General features: G+C 43.4%; 1 protein-coding gene across 1 annotated transcript in view; it reads right to left on the reverse strand.

Annotated features, from left to right (window-relative positions):
- Positions 1 to 14,181, reverse strand: part of LOC124805290 (myrosinase 1-like) — a 237,454-nt gene that overhangs the window by 174,442 nt on the left and 48,831 nt on the right. Inside the window, exon 2 of the mRNA XM_047265801.1 lies at positions 168 to 317. Within this exon, the coding sequence (XP_047121757.1) occupies positions 168 to 306 (139 nt within the window). The 5' untranslated portion in view covers positions 307 to 317. The remainder of the gene's footprint in view (positions 1 to 167; positions 318 to 14,181) is intronic.

Raw genomic sequence — 14,181 nt, forward strand, 5'->3', positions numbered from 1 at the left:
CAAAACATTTATTTCAAACAACCAACGAACTCTGCAGGAAAAATGACTTCATTGATATACATAGTGACCTTGTACCATTCTAGTTTTAGACCATTCACGTAATGTACAGAAGTAGTGGAATCTACAAGGCACTAAACCTAATGGTCACAAAAACTTTCCATACGCACCATCCTCGTTCCAGGCGCCCTCTGTCTGGTAGGCAGACGTGGCTGTGCCCATCAGGAAGCCGTCAGGCAGCCGCGACAAGTCCACAGCCGATTTCTCCGCTACTACTGCAGACACAACTGCCACCAGTAGCACCAGCATTAGGCTGCTCTCTGCAACAGCAAGCCACGCGCAACTTTTCCCTTGTCCTGTCTTCGACAAATACAGAAATCTGTATGGCATTGTTAGTTGGGTAGACGCTACACTTAACTGGAAATACTTTCTTTCTTTGCGCACTGGTACCTTTCCCTTACCAAGTGAGAGATGTGTCATGTTAGCTGAATACCCAGCAATGCCAGGTTTTTATTTATTCCAGGGTTCTATTACAAAGGAAAACAAAGAACTGTGTTTCTAGTGTAATATCCTCTCTCTCTCTCTCTCTCTCTCTCTCTCTCTCTCTCTCTCTCTCTCTCTCTCTCTCCATCCCCCGCCCCCCCCCCCCCCACTCTCGGTCCATCTTCTCCTCCCCCCGTGTCCATCTCTTCCTTCCCCTATGTCTGCCCACTTAATATGCACCCGCTCCCTTCCATGGGAGCTAGGTGGTTCTCAACCCCTCAGTCCTCCTCCTTTCCAGACAATAAGGGCTATGTGCAACATGTATGGTTGACAATCCCTCACCCAGTACCATTGCAGGCTGTTTATCTAATGGTTTCTAGGGGCAACAAAAAATTGATTTTCAGTATTTCATGTAATTATTGACGACCTATAAATTTTAAAATGCTGTCATAATCCACTCGGTAAGAGGTATAATCTTACGTTAAAGGCCGAATACAATAAATATAAACGTTAAAAACTGTGGAAACGTCTTGAGACGGAGTGACCCAGGGCGTACAAATTACCCAGAATTTGTTCATCCAGTATTTGAGATGAGACAACGACCTCTAATAAAGTTTATACATAATTTCAAACATTTAAGAAACTTTTTGTTGCTGACGACCTCTCAAAACGATGAAAGGAAAAAAAAGTTTATTGGTTACTACTTTTCGCTGTTCATACAGTAAAACTTCAGCTTCATTTATTACGTCTGTACTAATTGTATAAGCAACATATTTTACATTCAGTACTCAAGTAGATCATTACACATACCTCCAAAACGTCCAACATTGGTTCAAATGGCTCTGAGCACTATGGGACTCAACTGCTGAGGTCATTAGTCCCCTAGAACTTAGAACTAGTTAAACCTAACTAACCTAAGGACATCACAAACATCCATGCCCGAGGCAGGATTCGAACCTGCGACCGTAGCGGTCTTGCGGTTCCAGACTGCAACGCCTTTAACCGCACGGCCACTTCGGCCGGCGTCCAACATTGTACTGCACATAGCTCAGGCGACATCATAAACATTGATATGCGCGAAAAACTAGCTTTTCTTAAAATAGAACCCAAGATTTACAAGACTATACTCATCCTGTGTTTTGTACAATGGAGTTAGTTTCTTCAAAGAATTAAGGGTGAGTTACTGATATTGAGTTATTGCCTAGTACCAAATGCATCGAAGTCACTAGTAATGAAATTTCAAAACTGTTTCGTTATTCGTCGCTGTTTGCCTTGTAACTATAAGTGCCAAATGACACTGTGGTCTAGAAACCTCCAGTAGCCTTGCACCATTAATTAGAGAGTCTTTCCCTTTATAAGACATACATGAAATAGTGTGGTGATGTCCTCGAAAATGGAACTTACACGCTATAAAGTGTTACTGAATGGCACTCTGGCAAACAAAGAAACAAGATAAAAGTTAACCAGGGCGTCCTTCGGTCCAAGTTTTCTTTCTTCCACTTCACAATGAAATTTCCCGAGTCCTTTATTTTATTTCTCTTGTGCAACTGAAGCAGACAGGTCAAACGTTTCATACTTCCGTGAGCCAAGAGCACTGACGATTGGACTTCTTGTACGCCATCTATGTGGATTTTTGATGATTCATATAGTTGGTATGCTTTCTGTGTTTCGCAGATTTCTCGGTACGTTCGCAGAGGGGGAAGACGCCTTGATTAACCGATTCGTATTTCACGCACTAAGCTGCGTCGGATTTGCTCTTAGCTTTCGGTAGGTCGTCGGATCTAGTGGATGATGCATCTTCCGCTCATAATCTTAGGTCTTCATTACAACGGTCGCAATTCCCTTGTCGACAGGTGGTACCAATGAGCTCTTGTTGATTTTAATACTCTTGATAGCTTGTAACTCTCCTGTTTTCAGGTTGCCAGGTGGTGCATTTGCTCGTCGCAGTGTATTCACGGTTTCAGTGACCGTTTCCCCGGCTTTTCCACACGGACGGGTCCGGATGGCCGCTTCAGTGTTAGCAATTATATATCCGTCGTATGTAAACTTTTGGTGATGACAGTGAAATTCACTCCTTTATAGTAACAGACAATCCCTTTGAGATCAATGGTTGCTGACTTAGGTTGAAAACTGCACATCATTTATCAGGAATAGATTTGTCGATCTGCTTTTCGTATCTTGCAAACTAATTTTCTGTCATTCGATGCAGCGATCGACTTGGTTCTGCACGGCCCTTTGTGCGGTGCTGTCGATAGTATTCCAGTCGTGTCGATGCATGCTGCCGCTGGAGTGGTAGAATATGGTCGAGAGTTATTCATCAGTTTCACGTTTCTGTGTTCCATCAATTCGTTCACGAAGAAAAGCTCGTTTCGCCCTTTCATAGATGCGAGGCGCTTGGGTGGCGGTAAAATGTCGTGTGACTAGGTCCTCCCATCGGGTAGATCGTTCGCCGGGTGCAACTCTTTCGATTTGGCGCCACTTCGGCGACTTGCGCTTAGATGGGGATGAAATGATGATTAGGACAACAGAACATACAGTCCCTGAGCGGAGAAAATCTCCGACTCAGTCGGGAATCGAACCCGGGACCTTGGGATTGACATTCTGTCGCGCTGATCACTCAGCTACCGGGGGAGGAAGGGGTCCAGTAAACGGTCTTTCGTGTTCTGTAGTTGGTCAAGATGTCGATACAAATTTGAAATCTCTTCCCTATAGAGGCACTGGCGCAACAAGTAAATACAATCCTGCTGCGTGCTTCTCTCCAGTCCGTCACCGACAATGGAGAGTGGATATTTGACAAGTCACTTGCGCTGTAGAAACGTCAGAAAAGTCATTAAACAAGGTGGGTAAAATTTTCAGGAGAAGCGAAAGGCATACACTGAAAAACTTATTTTATTAATTTATTTGAATTTTACACAGAACATTCAGGTAGAGCTCTTGATAAAAATGTTTTATTACTTTTTTTTCACTTCCAGGATAGAGCTTTTGTGATGGACTAAATGCGGTTTGTTGGGTGCACAACATGCCTTATCACCTAAGCTGTTTTGGACATAATGCAACTTGCTATTTGGACATTTTGATTAGATTGCAATAACACACAACATGCTGCAGCACCGAAAAAGAATGCCAGTCAGTCATTGTTGGTCAATCAAAAGTACAGATGGGCAAACTGAAACACCTAATTGTTTCGAAACAGTGAAACAGTTTGTGTCTTGTAATAGCATAGGCCTTCACATTATATAATCTTGAGTGTCTACTGTATAAATATTGTCATAAAAACACAAATGAGTGCGAGACCGCCAATCATATCGCAGAAAGTGTGAAACTTTCACTTAGGCGTCTTTGCAGTTCCATATTTCATGTAGCAGTAAATGCGCTGCTTTCGTGTCATGTGACTTTCATACTTTCCAATTGGCCAACGTCAGACTTAATATGTTTGACATAACAGAGTTTGCCAAACTCGTTTCCCTGTATTCTAGTGCATAATTTTGATAGGTTTTATGAGTGATAATATGTATGTGCTCTTGAAAAGGCAAATCATGAGATATAATTTATTGAGATAAGATCCTGGAAGCGAGGCACTGAATTAACATTTATGAGTATGCCACTCACACTTTTACTACCCGTAGTTAAATTTTCCATTGTATGTCACACAGAGCAGGATGCAAAGTGACTGATGCACACAGGTCAAAAAATTACCGTAACAGACTGGAGGATATAGCGCAATAGTCAAGTATGGCAGTTTCTCATCAAACATTCACAAGTTAGCTGGATACATCTCATAGTAAGTACACTTGATAGAATAGGAAAACATTTCAAGGTAACTGAAATGCAGAGATTCGTATATTTCTTTGAAGTATAAAATCCAGACGAAAATTTAAAGCAGTTCCTACAGTGTAATGCCTTTGTGATACCTGTATCATGGCAGATCTGCCTCTACACCACTTATAGTTCTTGCTAAAGAAGTTTGTTTGAGGTACAGGTACATGGAGTTCCCTCAAGTACTCACAGCAAGCAGATGTATTACCATTTTATTATATACTTGCCCAGGAAATCAGAGATGAAATTACATTGTTGTAGAAATGAAATTTTTATCACAGTATATCATACACAAGTATCAATATGCCTATAGTGTAATAACCAAACACAGCACATTTACAAAAATATACACACAAACATATACATACACAAATCAGATAATTATTCTCAAACACATAAATGAATAAATAACATACTAAAAAAATTAAACTCACTGAATGGTGAGCAAAAACGTGTCTTCTGTGTGCAACAAATTTGAGAAAAATGTTCTTGTAAGGTAGCTACATGCACAGTTTAGTGGACTAAACAAAATACAATCAAATATAAATTCAGTGCACTCTGTCCAGAGAAGAACAAAATCAATCGAAATTTTCCTGTTTCATTTCTGAGTAGATCTGCTGTACTTATTCTAAGTTGTAGTTTAGAAATATCATTTTTGATACTTTTTCGCTTGAAAGATGGGATCGTCTGTCTGTTATTGTTTGCCCCTGCTTTGAAAATATGCGCTCACATGGAACAGAGGTGGCCATAATACAAAGACGTCGTTTCATTATTTCAAACAGTGTAGGAAACAACACATGATTTTCTTTCCACCACAGCAATGGATCTTGTGATCTGTGTATCTGTAGCTTCTTCATATATTTATCAAGCTCGACTATATTTGCAGCACGTGGATTGTCTACACATTGGATCAAGCCACCTATAGCTTGGTCAAAATGTTGCCAAATGTTGCCACTGCTAGAAGTGAATGTGCTCACCTCAACTGGTTTGGCTGGTGGCGGATTTTCTGTAGAACACCGAGTGGGTTTCTGTCGTATTGCACAACACTTGTTAATTATGGCATCTTTTGATTCTTTTAATCGATGCCCAGTTTTTGGAAAACCATGCTCCCTGAAGCGAGGATCCAGTAATGTTGCTTCACAAGCAATTGCTTTATCTGCAAACTTTTGAACGAGGCGGGTACAGATTCCATCCTCAAGTTTAGCAATTACTGTATTAGTGGCTTCATTGCTGTGATCTGAGTTTTTCAGTCTCAGACAATGACTTTGTAAACCTTTGCTTAATAAGACAACTTTTGACAAGGTTACATTTCTTTCACTGCTAATTTCTGTTGTGACTTCTTCAAAAGGAGATAGTATTTCACAACATTTTTCAATAACTGACCAGTCTTCATTGGACAGTTTTGTTAGTGAATCCACACTGAGGATGGCAAGGGTGCTTTGCAAAAGCTCTTTGATTTTCAAAAGCCTGTCAAACATTTCATATGTGGAATTCCATCTCGTAGGGAAATCTTGTTTCGGTGTTAAAACAAGGAAGCCCATTTGCTTCTGAATATTGTGTAATTTCTGAAGTGCTTGAGGACTACTTCTGAAAAATTCCACTATTGACTTCACCTTTGCCCTTGTGTCTGTAATTGGTTCAAGGCTTGCTTGCACAATTAAATTCAGTGCATCTGCAAAACAAGGTACATGCCACCATTTGCACATCATCACTGCCTTCACCATATTAGGTGCATTATCTGTAGTGCAAGCTACAATTTTATTGGTGATACCCCAAGTCGAAGTCACATTTTGTAATTCACTGGAAATGTTTTCTGCTGTATGCTTGTCATGGAATTTAGATAACAAATATGACTTCAGATTGCAGTTTTCATCAATGAAGTGAGCAATCACTGCAATATAATTCTCATTTTTCACAGATGTCCATCCATCAGTTGTAATGCAGATGTAGGATGCAGCTTGCTCTGCAGATCTTACTCGGGCTAGTGTGCTGTCGAACACTTGAGAGAGTAAACTGTGGGAGAGAGTTTTTCTACTTGGTGGTACATAGTTTTCATTTAATAAATAAGTCATTTTTCTAAACTCTACACTCTCAACTACATTAAATAAAAGGTATTCTTTAGCAACAAGTCTTAAAATCTGTTCGTCTATTTTGGCTCGTTTGGATGAAGGCACTGGTCTTTATGCAAATCCAGTAATCTTTGTCTGTTTACCACACCTACCCAGAACTGAACTGGTGGAAGTGCTGGGTATTTCTTGCACAGATTGTTCATCTTGACACACAGGCACTGGAATGGCAGATTCCTGAACAGTTGCTGTGGAAACTGAACTGGTTTCGTCACTGCCCAGATTCATAAAGACTGATTTCGAACGAGTTTCACTTAAATTAACTGTTGTATGCTTATGTCGCAAGTGTCTATTTAAGCAAGAAGTTTAACTACTTTTAAACGACAACACTGCCGAGCACAAGTTACATTTAATTTTCTCAGGATTTATCTTCATAAAATAATCCCACACCGGACTTCGTAACGCCATAGCTGAAGACAGAAGAACCAACACGAACTGTATTGGAGGCGGCAAAAAACTGCAGAAACAGTGGATACGCTACTGGGATTCCAACGTTTCGTTAGTATGGATAATATATACCCGGCCTGCTAATACCCATGCACACAAAGAAATCCTTGTGGAGAATAGGCACATTGACTATAGACTCACAAATAAAGCCACATAATTCGAATAAATGACAAAATATAAGAGAAAAAAATTTTTGTCCCTTAAGGTGTTTCGAATCATTACTATAAATCCACCATGCTTCCCAGCCCTTCCCATTCACCATTACATCATCAATGATCCGTCAATCACATTGCTTTTCAAGTGCATCCAATTTACGTATATGTCTAAAAACTGCCACTCTACGCCCTTTCTAATTCAAAATGTTGTAGGTTTACTTGCGTTTTTTAATATGATTACTGTACATCAACAGATAAGCATATGTTATAGGAGATGTGTAATTTAACTGAATCTTTTTCACACTTTTATTATTTTGAATGCGAATAGTGTGCTTTATTTTATTGTTTGTTAGTGTTTATAAAGTATATATTACGCCATTTCGGAATAGAGCAGTCAATTAGAAACGAATCTTTATTTTCGGAAATCTTAAGCTTCATGCTATTGTGTGTGAAAAGGATTTCGACACTCTTTAAAGAGTTCGATGAATTAGTATATTAAACGTATTTCCGTATCTGTGCCGTGCCCGAATCTCGTCCGAGACAAAGCGAAATGAAGAATTCACTGTTTCGTTCCAAGCACAAGTGGACTTAAACAGCGTTATTTTGAAACAACGATACAGTTTCTGTGGCTGGCTCGAGATCGAATCAGGTCCCGTTATCCGACACAGAGCGGAATGAAACACCAGTTTCGAAACAGTGAAACATAGCCGTTTCGAAACACTGAAACAGTTCCACGTATCGATACACTGTTCTGAAACATAGAAACAGTAGCCAAGTCTAATCAAAAGGTTTCACTGCAGTCCACAAGTCTTACATTGTAGCCACTTGTTTAAAAAAATTAAATTTAGGGACTTTATGCTGTTTTATTCATCCATACTAGACGACGAAATGCCATTCATTGCATCTGCTACATTTGAAAGCACTTTTTAAAATGAGTTTCGTTAAGACCTGACAGAGTATGTAGAGCGAGTCAGAAAATACACGATTTCGTATCAAACTCATTTTTGTGCACCAGTGGACATTGTGCGTTTTGGAAAGTTGTTCCTCTAACTTAAAGCGAAGATCCCGATATGAAAGCTAACAGGACGTACGTTAGCAAGTTGCCAGGAAAGCTTCAATCCTACTGTAAAATAAATAAATAAATAAATAAATATACGAGTCTCAAATTTGTGTGCGAGATTGAAAGTTAAATCTTTAGTAAGGGTCATTTGAAAGTGTTGCGTTAGCAGTTATGACACGAAAGATGTTAGCTGGTAATGACTTACCATGTGCATCAGGGTGACGACAGAAACTGAGTGTCCTGGAGGTGCAGAGATCAACCTTGTAAAGAATGTATGTATACCACTTCACAAAATGGACATGGTCGACATTCAAGACACGGAAAAAACAAACATGCAGAGGCTGATTTTGTGCAATGTTCCAGGTGGTATGAACTGCAAAGTTATGCACTTTTCAGGAGGGATAGTTTGCTCCAAAGGAGTATGATTTTTATACGCAAAGCAGGTATCAAGCAAAAGCAAGTTATTTTGACCATCTATTGGCCAAAAGCCGTTCTCATACCATAGTTTTAGTTCTCTCGAGCCAGTTTTCCCGCTCTTGCTTACTGTGAAGTAAATATTTCCTACTACCCTTGCAAGATCATGCACACGAGAAAGGGGGGCAGAGCACCTCCACTTTCTCGCAGCACAATAAATAACTTTCTAGGCGATTTACCACCCAGATTAACAGTCGGCATAATTGTATGCGTTATGGCACTGATGTTAGCTGAACTTGATGCAACTCTCTTGACACCTCTAACTTCCAGGTTCTTTTCATATGCATTTCCTCTTCAATGACTGATTGATTGATTAACCGTAGAGTATGGGACCAAACGGCGAGGTCATCAGTCCCGCCATTCCAAAGGGAGTTATATATAAGGAAGTGTCTGCTAAAAGTGAACAGATTCAGTCAGAGGAGCCAAATTATAAAAAGATGAACATTAAACACACACAGTTTAAGCATAAAAGGTGAGACCAAATCTAAAAACTGGAAAAATGGGGAGGGGAGGGGGCGGTCACAGACCGTGTAGGCTGCAAATGGAGTCGCAATCACAACTAACCCGCCCCTGCTCCAAGACGAAAGGAGAACCTTATATCTGGAAATAAAAACCACTTTCACGGAGGAAACCGAGGACCAGGTCTATACCATCCGTAGATCGTCCGCTAATATTAAATTTAAGGCAGCAGGAATACTATACTTAGCACGTAGGGTCGAAAGAAGGGGACATGCCACCAATATGTGAGATATCGTCAGTCTGGCGCCACAACCAAATTGTGGGGGTGGGTCGTTACGTAGGAGGAAACAATGGGTGAGTCGGGTGTGGCCAATGCGTAAACGACATAAAACAGTGGACTCCTTCCGAGAGCAGCGGAAGGAAGAGCCCCAAATTGCGATTGATTGTGCGAAGTTTATTACCATTAGGAGCAGTGCACCAGATGTCATTCCATTTTTGGGCAAAGAGAGATTTGATGTAGATCCGCATACCCACACAGCTGGAATCATAAAAGGAAATGGGGGTAAGTATCTACTTCTCTAGCCAAACGGTCAGCCAGTTCATTCCCTAGGATGTCCACGTGACTTGGGACCCAGAGAAATACAACGGAACAGGTGGCACGGCCGAGGGCAGAGAGGAGGTCATGGATAGCACAGACCAAAGGGTGACGAGAGTAGCATTGGTCGATAGCATGCAGCTTGCTCTTTGAATCTGAAGAAATTAAAACACTGAGGAGTGAGGCCTAAGAAACAAAAAGGAAGGCTCTGTGAATGGCTAGAAGCTGTGAACACACTACATGATCTCGGCAATAAATGATGTTCTAGCCAGTAGGAGATGTGAAAGCGTATCCCACCTTAACAACTGAAACACTAGTGTAAAAGATGGTGGCACTCTGGAACTCTGTGAGGATGGCGCATTCAAGACGCTGGAAAACCATAGGAGCGACAGAGATCTTAGGAACCTGGAATAGATTGATCCTTGTCCGTGATCTAGGCACCATCCAAGGGGGGGCTATGGGAGGAAAATATCGGGTGCATTCCAGTGGGTAGTGATGGAGATCCCGACAGTGGGTAGTGAGACGCATGCCAGCCGGCAATCCCACCCATTGGTGGGTGTCAGGAGGAAGACGTCCCTCATTGGCAAAGAGCACAGGGTACACATGATGGTCAGGAAATTGGTCAATGGCGATTGCATAAGAAACCACGAGTTGGTTCTATTGTATGTGTAGAGGGGAATCTCCACTTCTGTGAGCAGACTATAAACAGCACTAGTGCGAAAGGTACCAATAGCCAGACGTACCCCACAATGATGGACAGGGCCAAGCAGTTTAAAAGTGGAAGTAGCTGCTTAGCCATAAACTTGACTGCCATAATCTTGTCTGGACAAGACCAGCGCATGGTGAAGATGGAGAAGAGTGGAAAGGTCTGCACCCGAAGATGTGTGGGCCAGGAGGCAGAGAGCATTAAGCTTCCGCATGCATGCAGTCTTTAGGCAGCGAATGTATGTCAGCTTGTTAGCAGAAGTAAGGCCCAAGAAACGGGACTGTGCTACAACATCGAGGAACTGGTCGCCTAAATAAAGTTCAGAATTGCAGTGTACTATGGGTCGAGAACAAAAATGCATAACCCACGTTTTCGAGGGAGAAAACTGAAAGCCATGTGAGGTGGTCCATGCAGAGGCCCATTGGGTGGCGCCTTGGAGCCAGCGCTCAGCAGATGCTACTGAGGGGGAGCTGCACCAGATGCAAAAATCGACGACGTACAACGCCGGGGTAACCAGGGGCCCAACAGAGGCCACAAGCCCATTGATGGCAATGAGGAAGAGTGTGACACTTAGCACAGAACCCTGTGGGATACCGTTCTCCTGAATTTGAGGGACGCTGAAGTGACAACTCGAACCCAGAAGATACAGCGAGATAAAAACTCGTGGATAAAAATCGGAAGGGGACCATGGAAGCCCCAGTCATGGAGGGTAACTAAAATGTGATGGCGCCAAGCCATGTCCTACGCATTACGTAGGTCAAAGAAGACTAGAACAAGGTGCTGGCAGTGAGCAAAAGCCTGTCGGATGGCTAATTCCAATCAGAGTAAATGGTCAGTTGGAGGTCGTCCTGCCTGAAAGCCACACTGATACAGAGACAAAAGGCCCTGAGATTCGAGTATCCAACAATCTGAAGCTGACCATAATTTCGAGCAGTTTACATAGTACATTCGTCAGGCTAACTGAGCAGTAGCTGTCTAGAGACGTTAGGTTCTTCCTGGGCTTAAGGACGGGGATAACTATACTGTCTTGCCATTGGGAAGGAAAAGCACCTGTAAGCCACATGCAGTTGAAGACACTGATGATATGTTGCCTCTTGGGAACGTCCAAATGTTGGATCATCTGGTTGTGGATGGAATCCGGGCCTGGGGCCATGTCTCATGAACAGCTAAGAACGTGGAACAATATCCATTCAGTGAAGGGTTCATATAGTGCTCAGCATGGTGCAGGATGGAACAGAGAGGGTCTCTTCAACTCTGCATGTCTACCTGAGAAAGGAAGTAGGGTAGGAAGAGGATGCTGATGCCATCGTAAAGTATGTCGTGAGGTGTTCTGCAAGAACCAATGGATCAGTGCATAAAGCAGCTTGGAGGTTAAGACCCTGGACAGTTGACTGTCGCTGGCAGCCCAGGAGGCTATGGAGCTTGGATCAAACATGCGATGGTGCATACATCCCAGGGTGGAAATTTGTGGTAATTCCTATGGGACCAAAGTGTTGAGGTCATCAGTCCCTAGGCTTACACACTACTTAATCTAGCTTAAACTAGCTTATGCTAAGGACGACACCCTCCCCCCCCCCCCCCCACACACACACACACACACACACACACACACACACACACACACACACACACACACACCAAGGGAAGACTCGAATCTCCGATGGGGGGAGCCGCCCAAACCGTGGCAAGGCGCCTGAGACTGTGTGGCTACCCCGCACTCCCAGCATTCCTTTTTACTCCGTTTAATAAGGTAACGAGCCTTATCATGGAAACGCTTAATAGGGAGGAGGCTGATCTGTGAAAGGTGTCACTTAAATTGTTGCAGCGGCTGTCGGAGGTCCTGAACAGTGGCTGTGACATCCTTGGTCCATTACAGTACTGGTCGAGATGAGGGGGACCTGCGGATAGGAGGACAGCAGTGCGAGCAGCATGAAGAATAGTGGCAGAGACACCTTGCACGACTATATCAATGGAATTCGAGAGAGACGTGTCGAAGTGCACAGCAGATGTATATAAAGGCCAACTGGCCCTGTGGAATGCCCAACGTGGGGGCCTGTCTGCCTGGCAGCAGCAGTGGAATGATAGAATCACCAGAAAGTTGTCACTGTCACATAGATCATTGGATGACCAATGTAGGGAAGCCATGAGGGCAGGGAAGGAGATCGGGAGATCGATAGCAGAGAAAATGCTATGAGCAACACTGAAGTGGGAAGGAGAACCATCACTGAGGAGAGACAAGTTACGGTCCATAATAAGTTGGCCACCTAAGATATCCCTCTCCATTGAAGTGACACGCCCCCACAGTGGGTGGTGGGCATTGAAGTCCCCAAGGAGAAGAAATGGGGGTAGGAGTTAAAGGATTAAGGTAGACAGTTCAGTGTAAGGAAGTGGCCTACCTGAAAGGATGTAGACTTGCAAATGGTAATTGCCAGAGTCGTTTGCTCTCAAACTACTATTGCTTCCAAGTCGGTACATATGTTATCCAGTCACTAATGGCGTAAGAGCGAACCAAAGTGCAGACCCCACGAGATGCTACCCCAGGGTCAGCACATTTCCAACAGAACGCATGATAACCACGAAATGGTGGAGAGTGGTCATTACAGAAATGCGTTTCTTGAAGAACAAGACAGAATGCAGAATTCCACTGGATGATTGTGTGGTGAGTGTCCAGGTTAGACTAAAAGAAGCTGAGATAAGGTCATGTCAGTCTGTCAGTAGTCGTCACTGATAAGGATGGGATGACATCTATAAATAAGATATCAGGCTCAGGTTGCCAGGCGGGGGGGGCGGAGATGGCACCTCCGGGGGCACCAAGGGGGGGGGGGGGCTTGTCTTGGAATTTAAGTTTCTTCTTCTGCTCTTTCAGAGGCGGAGGAGGGTAGGGCAAAAGGAGAGTACAGACTTCTGCAATATCTGGAACCGAAGGAGAGTGGGCGACCTTGGGGCGCACTGATGGTGCGTCTTGTGGCCAGGTGGTGGTAGGAGTCTTCTGGCCTGAGACATGCTGGAGAGGAGTCTCAGGAGGGAGTCCAATCATTGGCAGGTGCCAAGGAAGGGGGAACTTCTTTGGCCAGAGAGGAGGAGTGGCTACTGGACAGGTCATGGGAGCTTCAGAGGATGGGGAAGGGAGAGGGTGATGGGGCTGGGGTAAGGAAGAGGTAGGAGGAGGAAATGAAGTAATAGGAGCAAAAGTTGAAGATAGTGACACTGAATGGAGTCTATCATACTTTTGGCGAGCCTCAGCATAAGACAGGTGACCCAGGGACTCGTATTCTTGGGTTTTCTTTTCTCTATTTTAAGCTAGTCAATCCAGCGAGCGAAGGGAGTGGTTGTCAGCACAATTGACACACAGGTGGCGGAGCACAGGAGCTTCCCTCATGGAGTGAGTGTCCACAGTCACCACACAGACAGTCTGCTGTACAGTGGGAAGACATATGCTCAAAACTCAAACACCTAAAGCACTGCATATGTAGATGGATGTATGGCTTCACATCACATCTGTAGCACATAATCTTGACTTTCTCCTGGAGGGTATTCCCTTTGAAAGCCAGAATGAAAGCGCCAGTATCAGTCCGGTTGTCTTTGCGACCCTTCTGCAAATGTCGAACAAAATGAACGCCACACCCCTCCAGATTAGCCTAGAGTTCCTCATCTGTTTATGGGGTGAGATCCCTATGAAAAATCACTCTCTAAACCATATTCAGAGATTGGTGAGGAGTAATAGACACTGGGACATTGCCAAGACGATCACAGGCATGAAGAGCTGCGGATTGGATGGCAGAAGCAGGTTTGATCTACAGGGAGCCCGATCGCATCTTACTAAGATATTTCACTTAACCAAACTTGTCCTCGATATTCTCCAC

This window comes from Schistocerca piceifrons, chromosome 7, assembly GCF_021461385.2.
Source record: "Schistocerca piceifrons isolate TAMUIC-IGC-003096 chromosome 7, iqSchPice1.1, whole genome shotgun sequence".
NCBI classification, from domain to species: domain Eukaryota; kingdom Metazoa; phylum Arthropoda; class Insecta; order Orthoptera; family Acrididae; genus Schistocerca; species Schistocerca piceifrons.